Source organism: Mesoplodon mirus (assembly GCF_964341445.2).
Source record: "Mesoplodon mirus genome assembly, chromosome: 1".
Taxonomy (NCBI): Eukaryota; Metazoa; Chordata; class Mammalia; order Artiodactyla; family Ziphiidae; genus Mesoplodon; species Mesoplodon mirus.
Genome location: NC_138976.1, coordinates 5962268 through 5987395, shown reverse-complemented (window position 1 = coordinate 5987395; position 25128 = coordinate 5962268). Strand labels below are relative to the sequence as shown.

General features: G+C 57.1%; 1 protein-coding gene across 1 annotated transcript in view; it reads left to right on the top strand.

The window, feature by feature from the left end:
• The window catches only part of HMCN2 (hemicentin 2), a gene marked incomplete at its 5' end in the record, with an annotated part of 150516 nt that overhangs the window by 106327 nt on the left and 19061 nt on the right, over positions 1 to 25128 (top strand). Inside the window, 26 exons of the mRNA XM_082610095.1 lie at positions 632 to 728; positions 1495 to 1656; positions 1831 to 1944; positions 2918 to 3120; positions 3823 to 3904; positions 5486 to 5617; positions 8309 to 8452; positions 8541 to 8700; positions 8788 to 8912; positions 9372 to 9555; positions 11805 to 11902; positions 12448 to 12714; positions 13442 to 13632; positions 14096 to 14177; positions 14272 to 14408; positions 15029 to 15170; positions 15257 to 15401; positions 16271 to 16398; positions 17238 to 17394; positions 18193 to 18314; positions 19167 to 19331; positions 20601 to 20708; positions 20942 to 21076; positions 21390 to 21524; positions 22080 to 22270; positions 23875 to 24088. Coding sequence (XP_082466221.1) covers positions 632 to 728; positions 1495 to 1656; positions 1831 to 1944; positions 2918 to 3120; positions 3823 to 3904; positions 5486 to 5617; positions 8309 to 8452; positions 8541 to 8700; positions 8788 to 8912; positions 9372 to 9555; positions 11805 to 11902; positions 12448 to 12714; positions 13442 to 13632; positions 14096 to 14177; positions 14272 to 14408; positions 15029 to 15170; positions 15257 to 15401; positions 16271 to 16398; positions 17238 to 17394; positions 18193 to 18314; positions 19167 to 19331; positions 20601 to 20708; positions 20942 to 21076; positions 21390 to 21524; positions 22080 to 22270; positions 23875 to 24088 — 3820 coding nt within the window. The remainder of the gene's footprint in view (positions 1 to 631; positions 729 to 1494; positions 1657 to 1830; positions 1945 to 2917; positions 3121 to 3822; positions 3905 to 5485; positions 5618 to 8308; positions 8453 to 8540; positions 8701 to 8787; positions 8913 to 9371; positions 9556 to 11804; positions 11903 to 12447; positions 12715 to 13441; positions 13633 to 14095; positions 14178 to 14271; positions 14409 to 15028; positions 15171 to 15256; positions 15402 to 16270; positions 16399 to 17237; positions 17395 to 18192; positions 18315 to 19166; positions 19332 to 20600; positions 20709 to 20941; positions 21077 to 21389; positions 21525 to 22079; positions 22271 to 23874; positions 24089 to 25128) is intronic.

Sequence of the window (25128 nt, the reverse complement as noted above, 5' to 3'; positions counted from 1 at the left end):
GCTCGGGCTAAAGGCAGCGGCTGCTGTGACTCAGTGCTGCTTGTTTGAGGACCAACGAGCTAACCACGCTCTGTGCCAAATGAGGCTCTTTGCCTGAAACCACGTTGGAGCCCCTGGGATTTAATTCCGCCCACCAGATAATCGTATGTGAGCAAGCTTGCTGGGCTACGCATGGCACCTGAAAAGGACGCACAGGCATGCCACGCTTGGAGCCCAGCACGGCACAGGGCAGCCTTCCTCGGGAATGCCACTGAACGCTTACAGAGCTGTGCCCAGCACCTAGGAGCTCAGGCAGCTCCTCGGCCACCCAGTGTCCAGACACAGCCCCACGGGACCCCTGGAGTCCAACACAGCACACAGCACCCTCCTCGGGGCTCCGGTGGTGGGGGGGACTGTTGTCACCATCTAGTTTGCTCCAGGGAATCATCCATCAGCTTCACATCCCCCCAGATGTCACAGAAAGCCCTAGATGGCTGTGGGGTGAGCCCCTAAGCATTGCTCCATGTAGGCAAAGGTGGTCTTCTGAGGGGGCTGCTCCTGGTCCCTGCCGTGCCTGGAATGGGTGGGAGGAACCCTCACACTAGTTTCTGGTGGGACCCAGAGCCATCTGGCCGGTGGCGTGCACCCACAGGTGTCCACGGCAGAGGTGGCCGACGCTGCCAGCTACATGTGTGTGGCCGAGAACCCGGCGGGCTCCGCGGAGAAGCTCTTCACCCTCAGGGTGCAAGGTGAGCTGGGCCGAGCAGGAAGCCCCCTGGGTTCCCCAGCTGAGGAGGGGCTGGCGCTCTGGGTCTGCCCCACGCGCTCCGAGGACTCACCGTGCGGGCAGACACAGCGCCTCGGTCCTTCCAGTGTCCTGGGCTCTGGGCCTGTGCCAGCCGTACCCCAGGAGCGCATTTGGGGGACCCTGATCACTAGATAATTTTAAGCAGCTTCGGAGGCTGCCGGCAGAATGGCTCTTCTGAGGCCTTACAGCACCATGATTGCGCATTTACTGTGTACCTGGCGTGGGGCTGAGTACTCTCCCCGGGCTCATAGCTGAGAGGTTAGCCCAATTTTAGGGCTGTGGAAACAGACTCAGAGATGTCACCCAGGGGGGCTCTCCCCGCCCTGGAGTCTGCCCTCTCAGCCTCTGCATTCTTGTGACACATATACATCTCAGTGGCCATGAGCTGTGCCTCCAGCTGTGGGGCAGCTGTGGCCTCAGGGCGGAGGGAGGATGGTGTTACTCATGGTCTAGGACTCAAACCTGAATTGATATTCTGGCTCTGCCACTGAGCAGCTGAGTGACCTTGGAAAAGTGTCTCTCCCTCTCTGATCTCTAAGCCCCGTGTTCGCATCTGTAAGATGGTTATGACAGATAGGAGCTGCGGCACAGTGAGATTGGAAGCTCCAGGAGCTAGCGAAGGCCCCGTGTTTCACTCGGTGGCTGTCCGCTCCCTGCCGGTATGCGTTGTCATGTGTCTTTCTTTATCCTGGTGGCCGCGGGGACAGTTCCACCACGAATCGCGGGTCTGAACTCAGAGCAGGTCACCGCCATCCTCGACAGCAGCGTCTCCTTCCCATGCGAGGTCCACGCTCACCCGAGCCCCGAAGTCACGTGGTACAAGGACAGCCGGGCCCTCTCCATGGGAGAAGAAGTCTTCCTCCTGCCTGGTGAGTAAACTGAGGCTGGGGACCCATCTCTGAGGCTCTGTGGGAAAGCAGAGCTGCCTCCCCAAATGTGAGACAGGACTGGATGTCGGGGAGGGCTTTAGGACTGTGGGCGTGGGGTCTGGGGTCTGGGGCCTGTTTGCTGGTGCCAGGGGCTATCTCCCCCACCCCTGGCAGGCACGCACACGCTGCAGCTGGCTCGGGCACAGCCATCGGACTCTGGAACGTACATGTGTGAGGCCCTCAATGCCGCCGGCCGAGACCAAAAGCTGGTGCAGCTTAGTGTGCTGGGTATGTCCTGTCTGTCCCCCCACCTGCGCTGTCCCCCACTCCTTCAATCAGCCCTCATGCCCTCAGACAGCACAGCCAGGAGAGGGGCAGCCGGCCCTGGAGGAGCCTGGGATGCTCTGTGCCCTCTGCTGCAGTGGTATCTGGGGGGCATGGTGGTTAAGATCCTAGTTTTTAGCGTTTGGACATACTTGGGTTTGAAACTCAGCTGTGCACTTATTTGCTCTGTGACCTTGGGCAAGTCACTTCCCCTCCCTGAGCCTTGGGTCTCTCATCTGTAAGGTGATGGTTGGTATAAGGGTAAGATGATGGTATGTGAGCCCTTAGCCCAGTGCCTGGTGCCCCGTGAGCTATGAAGCTGAGGAGGGGCCAGCAGGATAACAGCCAGAGCTGGCCCAGGAAGGGCCCTTCCCAAGCCTGATGGATCACGAAGTTCTCTGCATGGAACCTTTTTGGGGGCTTCTGGTCTTCAGAATCCTCCTGGGGAAAGGCTGGCCCAAGATGTCATGAGCCAGCACTCCCTGGAGGGTTCTTTCAAGCCCTGGGGCAAGTTCATTCATTTGTGCCTGTTCACCTACTGTGCGCCCGGCACCGTGCCAGGTCTTGTGGGCTCACAGCTGGGGTGGGAGCTTCTACATTGGTTTGCTGGAGGGACATGGGCCTGTGGACCCCCATGGAGGGCCCTAACCTAGCTGGGGCTTGCCCTGTGTAGGAAAGAGCCTAGGAGGGTTGTCATAGCATCTCCCCCGACTGGGAGGCTGAACCCAGAGAGGGCAAGAGGCATTTCCCAGGTCACCCAGCAGGCCCTTGGCATGCTGGCCTGGATTCTCTTCTTCCAGCTCCCTGGGTCTGTGCCATCCCCTGCGGCGGGGTCCACTGCGTGACCTTGTCTCTCCATAGGCTGTTAGACTGTGGCCGGGGCCAAGGAGGACACGGGGAAGGCCACGCCCCTCACTCAGCTCATCTCCTTCCCCAGTTCCCCCAACCTTCAAGCAGGCTTCCAGTGGCCCCCAGGATGTGGTCCTGGTGAAGGCGGGGGACAAGGCCGTCCTGAGCTGCGAGACCGACTCACTTCCCGAGCCAGCCGTGACCTGGCACAAGGACGGGCAGCCCCTGGTCCTGGCACAGAGGACCCAGGCTCTGCTGGGCGGGCAGAGGCTGGAGATCCAGGACACCCAGGTGAGATGTCTGGTGGTGCGGGCAGCCGTGGGCAGCCCTGGGAATGTCGCCTCCTGGTCCTGGTGAGCCGAGGGTGGGCGTGGGGGGCAGCTGGGTGGCAAGACGGGGGGCTGCTGCCTCCTTGGCCTGCGGGACCCCAATCCAACGTCATTAGCAGCGTCCGGGGCGGGAGACGTGGGAAGAGCGCGGGGCCCCGGATCCGGCTCCACACTGACTCACAGAATCACTTTGAGCAGATCCGCCTGCCTGTTGCCCCAGAATCCAGAAGCCTTTCCAGGCCCCTCTGGTTATGATTCCCTGGGCGTCTGTTCCACCTGCCCACACCCCTCCCTGGTATGGATTAGACACTCACAAGTGTTCTTTGGATGAACATTTGCTGCTCCTCTGGAAATGCACCCGGGCTCCGTCTCCTGACTCAGCATCGTCCCCACTGTGAGGGAACCTTCTCCTCCAGGCTCCACTGACAGACATGCAGCCCCAGGGAAGGGTGGGGTCTGGATCCTGTGCACTCACCTTGCATCGGCCCTCCTGCATCTTAAGGCTCTTGGGAAAGGCCAGAGGGTCCCATCTCCCCTTTGGCTTCCCAGGCAGGACCAGCATATTTGGGGAGTCCCTGCTGTGGAAGGTTCTGGATGTTTGGGGGGAGCCGTAGGGATCCCCACTGCAGCCCCACACCGTCTTCATGTGCTCTCTCTGTCCCAGGTGTCGGATAAAGGTTTATACAGCTGTAGAGTCAACAATACAGCCGGGGAGGCCGTGCGGGCCTTCATCCTCACGGTCCAGGGTAAGCTGGGGACCAGGCTGCGAGCGTCGCTGTGGTATCCCTAGCAGCACAGGGAGTTGCCAAGGATGGGAGGGGCCATAGCTGGAAAGGGAAGGTGTGGCTAAGTGTCTAGGGCACAAGGTCTGGAATTGAAAAGACCAGGATCCGAATAGGACTCTGCCAATGACTTGCTCTGTGGGACTCAGTAGAGTGACTTTACCCCTTTGAGCCTCAGATTTATCTTCAGTAAGAGGAGCTAAAAGTAGTACCTGCCTGTGTGGCACACAGGAAGTGCCCCATCCATGGTCTGCCATGACTGTGTCTAGAAAGTGCTGGGCACGGGGCCCGGTGTGGAAGCACTGGGACAGGAGCCCTAAGAGATCAGACCCTCGGAGTGCAGGGGCCATGTCACCCCCGCCTGAGCCCTGAGGTGCCTGCCCCAGCAGCTCAAGAACGGAACATAGATGGCATTTCATTGGGTGTAGCTCAAGCTGCAGATGAGGGAGAGCCTGTTGGAGCTGCCTAGGGAAGCAAGGCATGAAGGCTTGGCCAGATTTTCTCAGGATCAGCTATTGTGTCGGTTAGGGAATAGACTCAGCTGGGTAACAAAAAGACCCCAAAATACAGTGCATCAAGTAAGAGAGACGTTTACCTCTGTCATCCAAAAGCCCAGAGGTGAGTGTCTAGGCTGGAGGGTAGATCTGTACCTACCAAGTGGTAATTTAGGGAACAGGATCCTTCCATCCGGTAGATCTCCCATCCCCTGGGGGTTGTCCCCACCTATGTCGCATCCTGTCCCAGCCCACGAAGCAGAAATGAGCAGACATAGAGGGCAAGCATTTTTATTGTAAGTGGGTGATGCAGAAGTTGCATCTGTCCCCTGTGCTTGTATCCCATGAGTGAGAACTTTGACACCTGGCCACAGCATGCTGCAGGGGAGACTGGGAAATGTAGTTTCTACCTGAGTGACCCCGTGCAAGATGGGATGGACAGTTTGGGGGGACACCAGCTGTCTGCTGCACATGCCAAACCCTGTAGCCTCTCCAAAAGGGGGACAGTGGATGGATTCAACCCTGAGCCATATTGAGTACCAGTGTTGAAAATTATTGACACCAGGTCTGCTGCTCAAAGCTCATAGCTTCTTCTCCTGGTGGCCACCTTAATGAACAGTGGGAAGGGAGGAATGTCTGGTCCTTGAAGGAGAAGATGTTTCATCCTGAGCACAGCTATCTCTTTTCCACTGGTAGTGGCTACCTGGGATGCATGACTTCATCCTGGCTGAGCAGGGGAGAGTGTTGGGATCGATTAGTGATGTCTGCCCTGGCACAGTCTAAGGTCTGCTGGTGCAATAGCCATGTATTTACCATCCTTGGGCTAAGTGGTCCCCGTCTGGGCTCTGCTTTGTAAATGTTTTGAAATAGCCAGCTGCTGGTTGTATTGACATTTGCGAATAAAACAACTCATATCATCATCAATGGCAAGGCATAAAATGTCAACTCCTAACCACAGGGAAGGGCTTCTTGGGCATCCCTGATCTGCCTGAGAGGAAGAAAGTAGGAGGCAGGGTCTTAGGGTTCTGGGAATCTGGCTTCTCTCCTGCAGTGCCCCCAACATTTGAGAACCCCAAGACGGAGACCGTGAGTCAGGTGGCTGGAAGCCCCCTGGTCCTGAGCTGTGATGTGACTGCAGTCCCTGCACCTAGTGTTACTTGGCTGAAAGACAGAATGCCTGTTGGTGAGTGCATTAGTCCTTATCTTTTTGGTGCCAAGTAACCCTTTATTTAATGAAATGGCAGTGAAAACAGAAGGGGTAGTTGGTTGTTAACGGTTCTTACTTGGCAAAATCAAAAGCTGGCAGTGTCCTGTTGGTCCCATCCCCCCCCAGTTTGTCTTTCAACCCTGTTGGCCTTGAAATCCCAACGTTGAGGACCATTTGAGTGGGGGCTCAGTGACTCCTTGTGTTTGTATCCATAGTCAGCTCCCACGGGACAGAAATGCAGAGTGGGTGCTGAGGGTCTAGCTGGCCCGACCCTGGGCCTGGCGTTGGCCCCAAAGCTGCTCCTTCTCCAGTAACTCAGCTCCCTTCGGCCCAGCTGTTGGTCACCCCCATCCAGGCCTTCAACCTTGCCCCGCTCTCTTCCTCTCCCCGACCCGCCCACCTATCAGTCAGTACACACCTCGTCTTGTCAACATAAATGCCTCTGGTGCCAGCCCTGTTCTCCATCCATGGCCTTTCCCGTTCCAGCCACCGCTGTCCACACCCCTGGGTGAGGGCAGCAGCCCCTACACTGCTCTCTTGGGTCTACTCCATGCCTCCAGTGCAGGCTCCACCGGGGCAGAGGGGATCACAAAGTGCAACTCTGAGTGGGTCAGTTGTCTGTTGAAACTGAAAAAGTGGCTGGAGTCCTCAGAACCACAGCCCAGGAGGCCCTTCGGGGCTGGGGCCAGCCCCCCTCTCCCTGCCCTGCTGCGCGCTCCAGGCAGACCCAGCTGCTCTTGACTCCTTGCATATGCCTATGTCTGTCTGTCTGTCTCTGTCTTTCTCTCTCTCAATAACAGCTTTATTGAGATGTAATTCACATACTCTACAATTTACTCAATGAAAGCATATAAATCAATTCTTTTTTCTATAATCACAGACCATCCCCACAATCAATTTTGGAACATTTTTTTTCCAACTGTATATTTTCTTTTTTAAAAAATTGAAATATAGTTGATTTACAATGTTGTGTTAATTTCTGCTGTACAGCAAAGTGATTCAGCTTTACGTATATACATTCTTTTTATATTCTTTTCCATAATGGTTTATCATAGGATATTGAATATAGTTCCCTGTGCTATACAGTAGAACCTTGTTGTTTATAATTTTGGAACATTTTTATCACCCCAAGGGAAATCCCTTACCCATCGCCTTCACTCCCAGCCGCCCCAGCCTTAGGCAGCCACTAACCTACTTTCTGTCTCTATAGACTTTCCTGTTCTGGACAATTCATATAACACGTGGAATCATACAACACGTGACCTCTTGTGACTGGCTTCTTCCACTTAGCATCATGTCTTCGAGGTTCATCCATGTTGTAGCATGTGTCAGTTCTTCATTCCTCTTTTAAGTTAATTTTTTTCTTTCATTTTTATGGCTGAACATTCCACTGTGTAGATATATCATGTTCTGTTTATCCATCCACCAGTTGATGGACATTTGTGCTGTTTCCACCTTTTGGCTATGATGGATAGGGTGCTGTGAATGTTCGTGTACGAGTGTTTGTGTGGCATATGCTGTCCTTCCTCTTTGATATATACCTGGGAGTGGAATTGCTGTGGACCCTGTTCTCTCTTGGCTCCAGCTCTTGGCACGTGCTGTTTCCTCCCAGAAATGCTCATCCCAGGCTCCCTGGACCACCTCCACTTTCACCTGGCTGATTCAGACTCACCTTCAGGTCTCAGCTGAGACTTACCTCCTCCAGAAGCCTGACCTGGTCTCTCCATGCTCCGTCAGGGTTTCACAGGGCTGGGCACACAGGAGTGTACCTGTGTCACTGTCTCTGATGTATTTTGAACTCCTTGAGGACAGGGACCATGTTTCACTCATCTTTGATTCCCGAGCTCTCTTGCTGTTGGACATATAGTAGTTGCTCAATACATTTTGTGTTGAAAGACTGGCTGGACAGATGAGGATCTGGGGGAGGGCAGACCAGTCTGGACTGGTGCAGTTAGAGAAGGCTTTGGGGCAGAGGTGCTGCTGGAGAACGTGAGGGGGAAACATTCTAGGCTGGGGGAGGGGTGCAGCCTGAGCAGAGGCCCAGGGGAAGCCCCTCACTGGACTCATATTGGAGTCAGTGAGTGGCTGGTTCACCTTGATCAGTGCGGGGAGGGAAAGGTTGGAAGGAGGGTGGGAGATGAGGGCTGGGCCTGAGAGTCAACAGGAAGAGGAGCAAGTCCTGGACTCTAAAGGGAGCGGGGGGACTTCCCTGACTGTCCAGTGGTTAAGACGCCAAGCTCCCAATGCAGGAGGCACAGGTTCGATCCCTGGTCAGGGAACTAGGATCCCGCCTGCCACACGGCATGGCCAGAAAAATAAATAAAAATAAAAAATAAAGGGAGTGGGGTCCCTTGGGAAGAAATGTCCCCAGTGAGGGAAGTAGGGAGGGGTTGGTTGTAAGGACCGGAGCAATCAAAGGAGTCCAGGCTGGGGAAGGCCGTGACGTAAATGGCTAGAGGCCCTGCCCATGTCTGGGCCTCAGTTTCCCTATGAGCATAAGAAAGGGGTGGGTGATTCAAGGGTTCCCAGGGTCTTTCCAGCCTTGTGAGTGTGGGGGTCAGGCGCCCTCTGAGGGAGTCACGAGACTTCTCTGTCTGGACCCAGTGGTGGCACCTGGGGTGGTGGGTCTGAGCAGGTGAAGTCCTGCCATACCCCTCCGTCCCACAGAAAGCAGTGTGGCACGTGGTGTGGTCTCCCGGGGGGGCCGCCTCCAGATGAGTCACCTGCAGCCAGACCAGGCTGGCACCTACACGTGTGTGGCCAAGAATGCCCAGGGGGAGGCCCGCAAGGACTTCGTGGTGGCCGTGCTGGGTACGTCTGCACCCTGCGCCCCCCGTGTCCCACTCCCATGCCAGCCCCAGCCACTGCCCCGGGACTTACCACACCCCCTCTGCCACAGTGGCCCCCCGGATCCGGAGCTCGGGCGCCACGCAGGAGCACAGCATCCTGGAGGGGCAGGGGGTGAGGCTGGACTGCGAGGCTGACGGACAGCCACCGCCCGATGTGGTCTGGCTGAAGGATGGTGGCCCGCTGGGCCAGGGTGCCGGCCCCCACCTCCGGTAAGACCCAGCCTGTGACATCCCCACCCCAGGAGGCAAGGCTGCAGGCCCTCACGCACCTGTTCCCGCTCTCCCTCCCCGGGGCAGGTTCTACCTGGACGGCAGCTTCCTGGTGTTGAAGGGCCTGAGGGCCTCGGACTCGGGGGCCTACACCTGCGTGGCCCACAACGCGGCCGGTGAGGACGCCAGGCTACACACCGTGAACGTGCTGGGTGAGCAGCTGAGGGGCGAGGAGAGCCAGGCCGCCCCACTGTCCCAGGGCGGCAGCAGCCTGGCCGCCGTGGGGCCTCCACTGGGGCACCTGGAGGGTGGTGCCAGGGCCCGGATACGGGAGCCCTGGGGAAGCCCCAGCCGTGTCCACTCTGTGAGCCAGGCCAGCCTGACCTCTCCAGGCCTCTCCCCCATCCTCAGACTAGGGGCACAACCGCTCCAGCCCAGGGACGCAGTGAGGGAGTCGGGATAAAGGAGAGACCCACGCCCCCAGGCAGTGGGCTTCATCCTCACCCGGGTTGGGCGTGGGTCTAAGACCCACGTGATGATTGCCACACGATGGCTGCACGTGGCAGAAGTCGAGGTATTGGTGCCACCTCCTGGGACTTCCCTGAGAGGAGCCCACCTCCCTGCCCAGGCCCCCTCACTGCCCCCGTTTTTCCTCTCTGCCCACCCACCAGTGCCTCCCACCATCGAGCAGGGGGCAGAGGGCACGGGGACCCTGGTGAGCAGGCCTGGGGAGCTGGTGACCATGGCGTGCCCTGTCCGGGGCTCCCCGCGCATCCACGTGAGCTGGCTCAAGGATGGCCTGCCCCTTGCGCTCTCCCAGCGCACCCACCTCCACGGCTCGGGCCGCACCCTCAGGTAAGGGAGTGGCTCCCCTACCTGCCAGCCAGCAGACGGCAGGCCCCAGATACACTCTTCAGGAAGCTTGGGCTTAAAAGCACATCTGAATGGTTTTTAGACTAAAAATAACATAAACATACAGGGGTTTTTGATGGGGAGAGTGGGAGGACCCCACCCCCGAAAGAGAACTTCAGAGATGAAAGGGGCTCTGCCCTCAGGCTTTTACAGCCTAGTGGGGGAGGTACAGATCCGGGTGGTGACATCTGGTGGCACCTAACTCAGCCTGGCCCCAGGTAGAAGAAATCTGGGAAGGCTTCCTGGAAGAAAGTGCCTGAGCAACGTCTTCATGCATTCAGCAGCACTTAACGGAGTGCTTGCTGTTCCAGGTGCAGTTCCAGGTACTGGGATGGAGCAGTGAGCAAGATGAAGCCTTTGCTCCTGCAGCTTTGGGGAGGGAGGGGAATGGAAAATAAACAGATATAAAAGTGACATGTCACAAGGGATGTGTGCTCAGAAGAATAACGTAGGGTGAGGGGATGGGAGGTGGCAGTGGAGGGTGCTATTTTAGGGTGGCCAGCAGTAGGCACTCAGATGAAGTGACACTTGAGCAGAGATGGAAGGCGATGAGACGGGGAGGTGAGTGGATTCCACAGCAGGAAGAATTCCATTCCTTCCAGGCAGGAAGAGCAGGTTCAAAGGCCCTGCGGTGGGCGTGTGGCTGTGTGTTCTAGAAACAGAGTTGGAGGGTCGGTTATGAAGGGGGCAGTCAGGTGACATAGGGCCTCGTAAGTCCTTCAAAAGACTTGGGCTTTCCTAAGGAGAGAAGGGAAGCCCTGAGAGGGTTTTCAGCAGAGAAGAAGTCACATCATCATGTGACTTAAATTTTGTGTATGTGGTAAAATACACATAATAGAAAATTTACCATTTTAACCATTTTTAAGTGTACAGTTCAGTGGCATTAAGTGCATTCACATTGCTGTGCAACCATCACCACCATCCATCTCCAGACCTTTTCATCTCCCTAAACTGAAACTCTGCCCCATTAAACACTAATTCCCCAGCCCCCTCTCCAGCCCCTGGCACCCAGCACTGTACTTTCTGTCTATGAACCTGCCTTATTCTGAGTACCTCATATAAGTGGAATCATGCAGTCGTTGTCCTTCTGTGACTGGTTTATTTCACTTAGCATCATGTTTTCATCCATGTTGTAGCATGTGTCAAATTTTCCATCCTAATTTTTAGGGCTGAATAATATCGCCTGGTATGTGTAGAACACATTTTGTTTATCCATTCACCCATCGATGGACACTTGGATTGCTTCCACATTTTAGCAGTTGTGAATAATGCTGCTGTGAACATGGGTGTTCGCTTATCTGTTTGAGCTTCTACTTTCATTTCTTTGGGGTTGTGACTTAGGTTTTTAGATGATCCTTCTGGCTGCAGTGTGGACAGCAGACTGTAGGGCCAAGGGCAGAGTGGGAGGGCATTTTAGGGCTGCGGCCACAAGCCAGTGAGACGTGGTGGGGCCTGGATCACAGCCATGTGGTGGAGGTGCTCCAGCTGGCGGTGTTTGCGGAGAGATAGGGAGGGGTTGAGCAGGGCTCTGGGGTCTCTAGCTGGGAACCCGGAAGGCTGAAGTTCCGTTTTCTGAGATGGGTCCACAGTGGGAGGGGCAAGTTGAGGGTCGAGACCGGTGTTCTGTTCCAACCTGTTGGTTGGAGAGGTTCTTGGACATACAGAGAAGATGGAAACCAGGCATTTGATACTCCTGTCGGGAGTTTAGGAGGTAGTCGTTTGGAGATTGTCAGTGAACAGTTGGTGTTGGAAGCCAGGATGGGCTGCAGGCCCCGGGAAGCGAGTGTGGACTGAGCCTGGGCTGCCAGCGTTAGGGTGGGTATAACAGACGTTTCAGGGTCACTGGGGACGTTGACAAGGGCGGCTCAGGAGGAGTGGTCGGGGCAAAAGGGGGTCTGAGAGACAGTGAGGGTTCAGGCAGTGAGTAGAGACGAGTCTGGCGAGTCCTGAAGGCTGAGAGGAATTGTCTAGAAAAGGGGGTGGGAGTAGCAGGCTGTCCGGGGGTGGGCCAGTGGAGCTTCCAGAACTTGGGAAGCAGGAAGTCTGGCTGCAGAGTGAGGTGGGCAGAGAAGGCAGCAGGGGTGGGGGGTGAGGTGGGGAGTCTCCCTCTCTCTCTCTCCCTCTCTCTCCCTCTCTCTCACTCTCTCTCTGTCTCTCTCTCTCTCATCCCCCCCTTTGCTTGCGGGCTTCAGGATTTCCCAGGTGCAGCTGGCAGATTCCGGCATCTTCACCTGTGTGGCTTCGAGCCCAGCGGGCGTGGCCGACAGGAACTTTACCTTGCAGGTGCACGGTACGGAGCAGGGGAGTGGGTTAGCGGGTCCTTCAGCCTTAGGGGCGAGAATCAAGGCTCTTGTCCCCTCCCCTCTGCCCATCTGGGTGAAACCAAGGGTTGGCCCTCAGGGATGTCAAGGCAGGGCAAATACTCAGTCTCTGATTCATTTGGTCACTCATTCATTGATCTCACAAGTAGTTGTTGGACACTAGTGTGCCAGGGCCTTGCCAGGGGCTGGAATATGGCAGTGAGCAGAGGTAGCCCTGACACCAGGAAGTCAGTGAGGGAAACAGCTCTGTAAAATTAAAATTCCACGCAACTAGTGATACCAGGGTAAGGAGAGGGTGCCACAGGAGCACAGAGGAGGGCATCTCCCCTGGCCTCGGGGGTTCAGGGAAGGCTTCCTGGAGGAGGTGAGGTCTAAGCTGAGGACTGGAGATGAGAAGGAATAGTCCAGGAGAAGGGCATTCTGGCCAATAGTTACAGTCTGTGCAAAGGTCCAGGGGCGAGGGCCACCTGGCACTGGATAAATTGGCTCATGCCCACTCTTTTGCCCTGTGCAGTGCCCCCTGTCCTGGAGCCGGTCGAGTTCCAGAATGACGTGGCGGTGGTCCGTGGCTCCCCGGTGGTCCTCCCCTGTGAAGCCCGGGGCAGCCCCCTGCCCCTCGTGTTGTGGATGAAGGATGGGGAGCCCTTTTTGCCCCGGAGCCTGGAACAGGGGCCTGGCCTACAGCTGGAGACAGCGGGAGTTGGCGACTCAGGGGTCTACTCCTGCGTGGCCGTGAGCGAGGCAGGGGAAGCGAGGAGGCATTTCCAGCTGACGGTGATGGGTGGGTCACCTGCCCCCAGCGCCAGCTTCTCTGGGCCAGGGACGGGACGGGGGCCCTCTGGGGGTGATGGAGGTGGTGAGAGAGGTGAGCACCCTGGAGGCTTGGGGCTTAGGGAGCAGGCCTCGCTGACCTGGCTGCAGGGGCTGGGGGCCAGGACGCTTCATTCTCCTGGGGCTCTGCCCCTCTGTCTTGTCCTCAGAACCTTGTAAAGCAGGAAAAAAGCCACCGAAATCTTAGGGCTCTAAGTCTCAAGCACAAGATTTTGCAAGTGTTGTGCCCTATTGGAAAGATGCGTTTCCCTCCGTACTGTATCCTTTTTTTTTTTTTGCGGTACGCGGACCTCTCACTGTTGTGGCCTCTCCCGTTGCGAAGCACAGGCTCCGGATGCGCAGGCTCAGCGGCCGTGGCTCACGGGCCCAGCCGCTCCGCAGCATGTGGGATCTTCCCAGACCTGGGCACGAACCCGCGTCCCCTGCATCGGCAGGCGGACTTTCAACCACTGCACCACCAGGGAAGCCCTCCTTGTTGGTTTTTAAGCGCAAATCATTGTCCCAGGCAGATGGGCCCATGGTCGGACGTGTTTAGGACCCTCCAACGCAATCACCCCCCGCCTGTTTGCAGGCCCATGTACAGTCAGCATCTGGATGGTGGGGAAGAGGAATGAACCCCAGCTCCTAGTGTTCTGGGCGCGGCCCCCATGGCTGACCCAGGGCGGGGTGTCTTGCAGATCCCCCCCACATCGAGGACTCAGGCCAGCCTGCAGAGCTGTTGCTGACCCCTGGCACCCCCTTGGAGCTCCTCTGTGATGCCCGGGGCACCCCCCAACCCAACATCACATGGCACAAGGATGGGGAGGCCCTGAACAGGCCGAAGGACAGCAAGAGGGCCGGGCGGCTGCTCCGGGTGGAGGGTGTGCAGGTGCTGCTGCTCCGCCTGCTGTGGGGTGAAGCTGGGGATGGGAGGGGAGGGACCCAGTGGCACTTGGCAAGGTTTGCCCAGCTCCACTTTTATTCGGGGTATGAGCACGTGAAGAGGACCCCGCACCCCGGCCCCGGGCCATGCCCTTGGGAGCTCCCAGTCAGGTCAGACCCAAGGCTGATGCAGAAACCAGATAAATCCCTAACACCACCAGAAAAGAACTGGTACAGTCAAGGGGGACTCCCTGGAGGAGGCAGACTCTGCCCTAGCCCTAAAGCAAGGGTGAGCCAGTAATAGGGAAGAAACATCCCAGAGAGGAGAAGGGGTTGGTGGAAAAGGCAGGATGGCTGACTCAGCAGGCCTGAGTCTAAATCCTGGGTCCTCAGCTGTGTAGGAGGGAAATCAGATCAGGAGGTGGGCAGGGTGGGGCCAGAGGTAGCTGCTCACCCTGCTCCATCCCCAGGTGGGTGATGCTGGGCTGTACACTTGCCTGGCCCACAGCCCTGCTGGTGAAATTGAGAAGAGCTTCCGGGTCAGAGTTCAAGGTAGGGGGGTGCCAGAGTGGGGCAGGAGAGGGAGGCAGGATGGGACCTGCAGGGGTGGGTCCATCTCTCATGTCCTCTCTACCCACCTCACCAGCGCCCCCAAATGTCATTGGGCCCCAAGGCCCCCGCTTTGTGGTTGGCCTGGCCCCGGGACAGCTGGTTCTAGAGTGCTCGGTGGAGGCAGATCCAGCACCGGAGATTGAGTGGCACCGTGATGGCATCCTGCTGCAGGTGGGTGCCAGGCTGGGGACCCAGGGGCACCGCCTTCCATCCCTCTCAGGCCCCAGACCCTGATGAGACTCGATCCCAGGTGCCGAGGGCCTGTTCTGTGCCGGTACTTTGTGTACCTGCTCTCCTGATGTTTTCCACCCCTGTTACTATTGTCACCCCCATACTGTGGATGGGGACACCGAGGCAAGGCTAAAATTTTCACCCCAGGGCTTCTGATGCGTATCTATGCTGTACCTTTGAGCTATGCTTAGTGGCTGTGTGGCCTGGGGCCAGTTACTGAGGTTCTGTGTGCTCACCCCTGAAATGGGGCCAATTTGCTGCTGTGGACCCAAGGATTGTAGCTCTGGTGGAAGCTCCAGCTCCTAGTGTGAGCACGAGTCCCCCCTGCAACACGCCCGACAGGCAGAGCTCCAGGGAAGATGCTCTTTCCCTCCCAAAGGAGCCTATTTCCCCAGAAAGTCCTCAGCTGGGCACCAGTTCAGGGGTTGCAGACCGGCCCACAATGAATGGGGCAGAGACCACTGTCCGGCCCCGCTGGTTCCTTGGTCCTGGTGCGTGGGGGGCTGGCCTGGCCCAGCCCAGCACTGATGAGGGTCTCTCCACCCTGGGGGTCTCTACAGGCAGATGCCCACACCCAGCTCCCAGAGCAGGGCAGGTTCCTCCAGCTGCAGGCCCTGAGCACGGCCGACGGTGGCAACTACAGCTGCACAGCCCGCAATGCTGCAGGCAGCACCCACGTGGCCTTCCACGTGGAGGTCCACAGTGAGTGGCCCCACCCCACCCACCCTGCCCACCCCCCTGAGAGTGACAGGGTCCCAGCACCCGCCCCCTCTGTGCCTCTCCTCCAGCGGTGCCCACCATCCGGCCGGGACCACCTGCAGTGAACGCCTCCGTGAACCAGACGGCTCTGCTGCCCTGCAAGGCAGACGGTGCCCCCCCGCCCCTTGTGAACTGGCGGAAGGACGGCATCCCTCTGGATCCTGAGAGCCCCAGGTGGGAGCTGGTAGGGGAGGGCATCAGGGAGGGGCTCAGGTACCTCTTTATGGGTTGTAAATGGAAGCCCACCTGGGCAGTTGGAGCAGAAAGGACATGGGTCTTCTCAGAACCCAAGGACATACATGCCCATTCGTTAAGGGCGTGAGAACCCCTGGTGGCTGTCTGTCTGTCTGTCTAGTTTTGACTCTTGGTTGCTACTCTCTGTTTCTCTTGGTTGCCTCTCTCTCTCTCAGACCAACTTTCTACACCTTCTTTCTCTAAGAACATGGCAGAACGGCTCCCCCCACACACCTCCCCCCAGCCCCCGGCCAAGTTATAGCTGCTCTGTTCACCCAACCTGCAGACCCTGGTGAGCTGTCTGTGAATCCCAGTTCCAAATTCCCAGGGCAGAGAATTCCATTGGCTCAGCCTACATGATGTGTTCATCCCCCATCCAACCGGCTGTGGCCGGGGACGGGGTCACACAGTACAGACATGGACCCTGGGAAAGGGCAGTTTTCCGACCTTATCGAGGGGCTGTTCTCAGAAAGGGCTGAGGTACCACTGCCCTCTGGATCTTGGGGGAGGCTGGGCCCAGGTGGGAGCACAGGAGGCCCAAAGCAGCCCCCTCACCCTTTCTGATGCTGGGTTGTGGTGCAGGTTGCTGCCCAAGGCCGTGTCCCCACGCCCCACCCCCCCACCGACCTTGGCCTCACAGATGCAGGACTCCTGAGTTAGCATCCTCTTGCTCAGAAAGCCAGAGACCAAGGGGAGGGTCTTGCTGGAGACACCACCGGGTGTGTGTGTGTTGGGGGGGGGGCGTCCAGCTCCTCCCTAGGGACTTGCTGGTCTGCCAATATCCATGGCAACCCCTCCCTGTGTTCCAGGTTTCAGGTTCTGCCTGAGGGTTCCCTGAGGATCCAGCCAGTCCTCACCGAGGATGCCGGCCACTACCTCTGCCTGGCGTCCAACGCTGCAGGTTCCGATCGGCAGGGCCGTGACCTCCGGGTCTTCGGTAGGTAGAGGAGGGAAGGTGTGTTTTTTTTTTTGCCTTCAGCATCCACCCCTGTCTGGACCAGGTACTGCTTAGTTTCTGGTTCATCCTAGCTGTCAGGAGCCAAGAGCAATGATCTCCAAATGTTTTTGACCATGAATCCTATTAATAAAAAGCTTTGAACGTGTACACTCAAAGATGCATATCAGGGCTTCCCTGGTGGCACAGTGGTTGGGAGTCTGCCTGCCGATGCAGGGGACATGGGTTCGTGCCCTGGTCCGGGAGGATCCCACATGCCGCGGAGCGGCTGGGCCCGTGAGCCATGGCCGCTGAGCCTGCGTGTCTGGAGCCTGTGCTCCGCAACGGGAGAGGCCACAACAGTGAGAGGCCCGTGTACCCACCCCCAAAAAAGATGCATATTTATCTTTATGCATACATTATATACACTTACTACTATACTATTATACTGAATGACAAAATGTGCACAAGCTGTAAAACACTCAGAATCTGAGCCAGGTGCTCTAATCTGCTCTTCAATCCCGTTGATCACCTTGGTGGAGGCTGCGCTGCTGGGCCCTAGCCTCGGGTGGGGCTGCCGGGGAGTTGTGCCCTGGAGGCCCCACTCAAGGATATGTAGTTAGGGGGATGCCAGCCTCAGGCGTGGTCAAAAGCCCCATCGCCCCACCTTTGGGAGCCCGTTGGAAGATCCGCTCGGAGAGTTTCTCCTGCCTCCTCCCCCCTGCTCCCTCGGGGATGGGCTGAAGGTGGTTGGAGTATCTCCTGCTCCTGGGCTTTACCTTAGAGACCTCCGCCCTGCCCCCAGCCCCCACCCCGTCTCCTGATCACTGTTCTCTCCCCAGAGCCTCCAGCCATCACCCCCGGCCCCTCCAACCTGACCCTGACTGCTGACACCGCCGCCTCACTGCCCTGTGAGGCCAGAGGCTCACCCAAGCCCCTTGTGGTCTGGTGGAAGGATAGACAGAAGCTGGACTTCCGCCTGCAGCAGGGAGCCTACCGGTACTGAGCTGGTCCTTCTGGGAACGTCAGGAGATGTCTGGGGTGGGGAAGGGCGTGTCTGTCTCAGAGAGGGGGAGCCAGGCCAGAACCGAGGCAGGGGTGTGCTCGGGTCTCCCCAAAGCCAGCACCAGAACTTGTGTCCTGATTTCAAGGGGCCAGGAGGGTCTTTACACTAAGATACCTGGTCAGAGGTGGGGGCATTTGGGACATACAGCCAAATGGAAAATATATGGCCTTTGCAACCACTTTAGTCACTATTTAAGAACCCACGTAGAAGCCCAAGTTCATGCTGGTTGAGCCTGGACCCATGGCTCCTGCAGGAGCCTCGGTCTCCCCGTTTCTCAAATGCAGCTGACCCTGAAATGATCCCTGGGTGTATTAAGAGGTCAGTTCACCAATTAATTCACCAAATATTTGTTGTGTTAGGTTCCAGATCATCGTGGAGCTTTGTGACTAAGCAGGTGTTCACTGAACACAAGCAGTTCTGATCAGGGCTTTGGATATGGTTACAATTACAGAAGTTATCATAGGTGGTGACTGTAGAAAATTTTTAAGATTATGGAGAAACCCAGAGGCAAACATTAAAATTGCCCACAAACTGAACCGGTAGACCTTGGGAGGTAGAAAATTCTAGGAGAAACTTCTAGAGTCGAGGCTGGGGGCCAGTTACAGGAAGGGAAAATAGTCATGAAACACATCCCTCGCCTCCAAATTCCCCGGGTAGGAAGGCCACGGCTGGCTGGTTTCAGGTCAGCCCAGCCAGTCACTTAGCAGACAACTGTCTGTCTGTCTGTCCAGGCTCCTGCCCTCCAACGCCTTGCTCCTCACAGCCCCCAGCCCTCAGGATTCAGCCCAGTTTGAGTGTGTGGCGAGCAATGAAGTGGGCGAGGCCCACAGGCTCTACTGGGTGACGGTTCACGGTGAGTTCACGGTCAGGAGTGACTGTTCACAGCGAGAGCAGATGAGGGAGCCGGGATGGGGACAGTGCCTCCCTCTCCTGGGCGCTCTCTCTGCCTCCAGGGACCTGCACGGGTTCCCTCTGAGCCTTTCTGTGCTTCCCGGGTCACCACCTCCAGGAAGCCCTCTCTGATCCTGCCCTCCCACACTGACATAACCCAACTCCAGCACAGTTCCTGGCCTGTGGGAGCTCGTAGGCGAGGCCTCTCCCAAGTCCAGAATGTTCTGAACCCAAATCTGACCTTTTCATCACCCCAGTTAAAATCCCTCCCACCATGGCTGCCCACCGCCCTCAGGATAGAATGCATGGTGTCACCTGGGCCCAGAAGGTCAGCCCTGCTGACCCCCCAGGTTCAGCTCACCCCATGGCCTGCCTCACTCTGGGTTGCATTCATGCCTCTCAGCTTTTTGTTCCTGACCTCGGGGCCTTTGCACATGCTGTTCCCTCTGCTGGACACTTTTCCCTTCACCCAGGCCATATCTGCTCTTCCTTCAGATCTCAGGTTAAATGCGGAATTCCCCAGAGGCCTTCTCTGGCCTCGCTCACTCTGTGCCCCCTCCAAGCTCCCTGGTCTTGTGAAACGCTCCCTGAGATACCTGGCTGGTATCTAGAGAAAGCAGTTCATAACTATCCCACACGCCCAGCAAAACACATCTGAGTGAGGAAATGTGACCGCTGCACCTCCCTCCCTGGAGCTTCGTCACTGATGTCACCTTGTGTCTCAGTCTGTTTATCTTTCTCGTCCACCTGGCCCCATGGCTGTGTGTTCCCCAGGGGACCACAGCAGGGCCTCGAGCCTTGACTTGCGTTTCAGTGCCTCCCACCATTGCTGACGACCAGACAGACTTCACCGTGACCATGATGTCGCCCGTGGTCCTCACGTGCCACAGCACAGGGGTGCCAGCCCCAGTTGTGTCCTGGAGCAAAGCAGGCACCCAGCTGGGGTTGCGGGGGAACGGCTACCGTGTGTCACCTTCGGGTAAGTAAGGGTGAGCCACGTGGGCCTGCTGCTGAGGGGACACTAAGGGGCATTGCGCAGAGGCTGTGAAAGCAGCCCGCTGGGGCCTGGTGGTTGAGAAGATGGAAAGTTCTGGCCTGGCTCTGCCATTCCCTCACTGTGTGACATGGGCGAACCCCCTCACGCCCCCCACCACCTGGGCCTCAGTATCCCCATCCATGCACTAGAGTATTGATATCCATCAGTCAGTCCCTGGTGCTAGTTGGTAAATTGGTGCTCCTTATGGCAGAATGATAAAAATAACAGCTACATGAGAGTTTTCATCAAGCTAGTTTTAGCTCATTAGAAGGATTGGCCTTTATTCTGAAATAATGCTTTTCTTAATAATTCGGTGTTGAAAGTGCCTTTCTTTTATGAAATTAAGGTGATAGTACGTGGTAATGTTTTAAGTGTCTTTGCTTGTTAAAATAAAAAGCTGGCAACTTTATGGGGATTCTCTAAATTAAATGTATTTTTTAGTTGGTTGGTTAGTGAAATCCTAAAGTCTGTGAACCACTGGCTGGATCTGTGGTTTTCAAACTCTTCCAAAGCAATAGAACACTTCCTTCTGACACGTGGTTGTGGGGAAGCCCAACATGTGAGAGAAGCTAGGTTCTGGTTCCATCTGAGGCTGGGATGGGGGCTGTGGGGTGGCAGAGTCAGGTGGGCCTCGCCCCCTTTGCCCCCTCAGCAGGCCCTCAGGGGTCCACAGGGGATGGTTATAAACCACTTCACCTGACTTGCAGCCTGTGGTCTGGGAAGGTTAAAATGGTGTTCATTGAGCAGCCAAGGCTGAGGGAGAGAGGGCAAAGGGAAGACAGAGGAGGCAGCAATCCAGGGAGACTTCCTGGAAGAGGCAAGTTTTGAGCAGAGTGCAGCAAGGATAGCAGGGTGAGGGCCCGTAGAACCAGGCGCGGGCGGTCCAGGGATTCCAGGCTGGGTAGTGGCAGATCCTGGCTCATCACAGCCAGAAGGGTCTAGAGATCATCCTGTCTGATTCCTCATTGTACACTTGGCCCAGAGACTAGAAGTACCAGACAGCAGAAGGGACTTGCCTACGGGAATGGTCTGAGCAGGGAGCAGAGGCAGGCCCAGGTTCCCCCGTGTTGCTTACAAATGGGCAGAGAGGCAGACTGAGGGGCCTGTAACAGAGACACCAGGGTTGGGTGTGTAAGAGCCCTGCCGGCTCCACCCCTGGGACATCTGTCCCAGGCCCCCTCACCCCTCTCTGGGCCCTGTTCCCGCCCACAGGTGCCCTGGAGATCGGGCAGGCCCTCCCCATCCATGCCAGCCGATACACCTGCACGGCCCGCAACTCCGCGGGCATGGCCCACAAGCACGTGGTCCTCACCGTGCAAGGTAAGCGTCCCCGAGGCCAGCCAGCCGTGGCTCTTGGGGCAGGGAAGCTGGCGGAGGGCTAAGGATTCTCTGGGAGAAAAGAAATAGCCCGCCTGTGTGCTCCTTTCCGACGTTTCCGGAACCCCCTGTTCCCTTTAGCAGCCTCTCTCTCCGGTGCTCAGACGGCCCCTGGTTGGAGAGGCCTGGGTGTTAACGGTGTCCCCAGGGACCTCTGCAACCCTGTTCCTTTGCAGCCTCCCCCGTGGTAAAGCCACTACCCAGCGTGGTCTGGGCGGTGGCAGAGGAGGAGGTGCTGCTGCCCTGCGAGGCCTCAGGCATCCCCCGGCCAAGCATCACCTGGCAGAAGGAGGGGCTCAGCGTGCCTGCAGGTGAGTCTCCTTGGCAGCCAGCATGGGTGGGAGGAAGAGAGTATGAACCTGCGGTCCTCCTTCCGGCCCCCGCTTCACCTCCTGCCCTCCCGTCTCCCCTCACCACCCCAGAGCCCTTGATTCTGCCTGAGCACTCGGTGGCTGGGTTGGGAGGTTGGGTCCAGCTTCCGTGCTCGCTCTAATCCCTCGTTACCCTGTGGCCACAGCAGATCACTTGTCTGGTCAGACAGAACAGCCCAAGCAGCCTTCCTGCCCTCCTCGGGGGTCCTGTCGCCCCAGCGACCGGCCCCCAATTCCTTCCCGCCAAATCCAGGGGTGAGGACCCAGGTCCTAACCAGTGGACAGCTGCGGATTATCCATGTCAGGCCAGAGGATGCTGGGAATTATTTCTGCATCGCCCAGAACAGCGCAGGCAGTGCCCTGGGGAAGACTCGGCTGGTTGTGCAAGGTGGGCCCCTGGGGGTGTGGCTGGGTCTGAAGTGGACCCCAGTGAGCTAGGGGCTTTGAGGCTCCTGAGACCCCCTCCCTTCTCTGCCCAGCCCTGGTCCCAGGCAGGGCGTGTCCCCGCATCCACCCCTACTCCAGCATGGCTTGTGGTTCTAGAAGGAATTCAAGAAAAAACCGGCTCCCATTTTGCACCCAAGGTCTGGCTTCAGACAGTAACTCCAGAGTCCTCTCTGCTTCCTCTGGCCCCTCCTGGGAGACTAGTCTGGTCATTCTTCTTTCATTTTGGCTTTCCAGTAGCAATAGCCATTTCTGTCCCTTTAGTCACTGTGTGAATGTGGGTGAGTGGGTCACTCTGTCACAGCGTCACCAAACTCGAGAGAGTCCCCAGGTTATCCAGACCACGGGGCCTATGACCAGGGGCCAGTGGGGGCAGCAGACAGGGGTGGAGGAAGGGGCTGAGGATGTGTCATGTGCCAAGGGCACTGGGGCAGGGCTGGCGCACCCCAGCCCACCCCAGCCCAGCCCAGTCACCGAGGGGACCTCCCTATCCCCACAGTCCCGCCTGTGATCGAGAATGGCCTTCCCAACCTGTCCACCATCGAAGGCTCCCACGCCCTCTTGCCCTGTACGGCCAGCGGCAGTCCTGAGCCCGACATCACCTGGGAAAAGGACGGCCAGCCTGTGTCTGGAGCTGAGGGGAAGTTCACCATCCAGCCTTCCGGCGGGCTGCTCGTGAAGAACTCAGAGGTGAGGGCCTGGCCCCAGGGAGCAGAGGGAAATAGTAGTAACAGCAGGAGCAGCAAACACCTGCTGAGCATCCCCCTGTGTGCCATGCTCTGTGCTGAATGCCGTGCAGTTTCTTAATCCTGGAACCTGGGGAAGTAGGTGTTATCACCCTAGCTGCAGATGAGGAAACCGAGGTTCAGAGTGTACCCAGGTTTTGAAGACATGCTATTGCCAAGAGGCAGAACCAAGATTTGAACCAGGACCTCTATGGCTAGTCCCAGTGGGAGGGAAGGAGCCCTGGAAGAGAGGGAGAGGGGAGCGTGGCGATGACTTTGTGTCCCCAAACTGCCTCAAATGTTCTCAACCTGAGCTACAGGTGTGGGTGGAACCCCGGCTCCCTTCCCCCATCAGTGCTCATCATGTTCTGTAATTACAAAAGAAGTCACTGTCCAGATGGGTGGGTGGCTGCTGGGTGGGCACATCTCGAGGGGGCCATGGGGGTGGGGATCCTGCCACACAGGGAGCCAGATGTGCAGTGGAGAGTGCACCAGCCCTGCTGGGATGCACCACAGAACTTCTCCTCTCGGAGAAGGCACCGAAAGCAGGACCCGCCTCGGGTGATGGATGAGGTGAGCACAGGTGAGCGGAGCGCAGGTTCCGTTCTGAGCGCATAGGAGGTGCTTAGTAAATAGTGACTGTTACAAACGTGTGGTCAGCCTTAGATTATGAAGGCTGAAAATTCAATTAACAATCAAATTAAGAAGGAAAAAAAGGGAATTTTTTGGAGCCAAACTGAGGATTATAACCGGGGAGACCTGTTAGAAGTAAAGGCACGGTCACATACATTTTCAAGACAAAGAATCATACATCAGAATGACATACTTGTATTTTACATAAAGTTCACCAAAGACACATAGTCCGGGTAAGCAGGTACAAAGTGAACAGCGAGTCACCATGACCCCTTACAGAGCTGGGAAAGAATGCTATTCTTTTTTTTTTTTTTTTGCGGTTCGCGGGCCTCTCACTGTTGTGGCCTCTCCCGCTGCGGAGCACAGGCTCCGGACGCGCAGGCCCAGCGGCCATGGCTCACGGGCCCAGCCGCTCCGCGGCATGTGGGATCTTCCCGGACCGGGGCACGAACCCGTGTCCCCTGCATCAGCAGGTGGACTCTCAACCACTGCGCCACCAGGGAAGCCCAGAACACTATTCTTTTAAGAAGTTACATTGCTAGCGTCAGAGGAAAGGAGAAAAAAAAAAAGGCCTTTACAGCTGAGCAGGCACACCTGTCCTTGAGGAGCTCTGGTTAATGTGTAATGCAGATACACACTGCACATTAGGGATGGAAGCACGAGGCCCCAAAAGACAGAGAATTTTATGTTTAATTTTTCTTGTCCTGCCTTAAAATATAAATTGTATTTCATCAAAGCGCACAGCCATATGAAGGCTGCAGGGAGGTGCAGTGGTGAAGCTGAGCTGTTTGCTAGCTGTGTGACCTTGGGCAAGTCACTTTGCCTCTCTGGGCTGGATGGTCCATGGGAACCTGCCAGGGAGCAGGTCCCCAGGGGCATTCTGGCCCATGTTGGGGTGGGGGCAGTTCTCAGACTGACCCCTCCCTTTGCCCACAGAGCCAGGACGCTGGCGCCTACACCTGCACTGCCGAGAATGCCGTGGGCCGCGCCCGCCACCGCATGCACCTCACCATCTTGGCACCGCCTGTCTTCACCAGCCTGCCTGGGGACCGCAGCCTGAACCTTGGGGACAGGCTGTGGCTTCACTGTGCGGCCCGTGGCAGCCCTACACCCCGAATAGGCTGGACTGTCAACAACCAGCCAGTCACAGGTCTGGGCCTGCTGGGGGCAGGTGGGACAGAGAACCAGGACCCTGGGAGGTTGAAGAGGGTGGGCGGGGTGGGGGGTGACCCAACCTGGTGAAGAGGAAGAGGGTACCAGTCAGCCTGTGGGTTCTGGGTCCCCAGGCTTGGCCCTGCGTTGGGGCACAGGGCAAACACACATGTGGCCCTATGTGACCAGTCACATGTCAGACCCAGCAAGAAGCCACCTGTGAAAAAGACTCAACCCTGGAGACCTCAGGGCCAGGAGAGGGGCCTGTGCTCCAGCCCAGCACTGCTGCTCCCATTGTGGGCCCCTCAACAAACTCCATTCATGGGGGGTTCTTTCCTCTCACCTGGGGGTCCCCAGTGGTGTTTAGGGGGGTCCAAGGCCTGCACAGGCCCTGTGGTGTATACAGTAGGTACTCAATCAATGTCTGCCGAATGGATGAATTGCTAAGTCTCCTCCACTGCAAAGTGATATTTTCATATCCTCCTATACCCAAGGCCAGGTGCTGGGAAACGTGTGCGGCTCACCTTTGCACACCTGTGCAGAAGGCTTTGCCTCAACCTCACTGCTTCCTGGGCAGAGAGATCAGGAGAGAGATTCAGCCTCTCTGAGCCCAGCTCTTCATCTTGAAATAGAGATAACAGGGGTCCTGAGGGCGGAATGATTTAATGCAGGAGGCTCGCTTGGCAGGGCCTCGCCCAGAGAAAATGCCCCATCTGAGTAGCACTTGTCCTTATTCCTGGTGTAGGGGCACTGTCTAAGGATTACAGGGCAAACAAAGGCTGTTAATAGCATCCATCTAGGGACTTCCCTGGAGGTCCAGTGGTTAAGACTCTGGGCTTCCACTGCAGGGGGCACGGGTTCGATTCCTGATCAGGGAAATAAGATCCCACATGTGGTGTGGTACAGCCCCCCAAAAAAATTAATTAAAAAAAATAGCGTCCATCTATATGTAACTCATGACAATATCTCTATAAGTGCCACATGTTAATAGGCCCCCGAAGACCTACCCTTGGCCACTCATCATACTTGCAGTGTGGA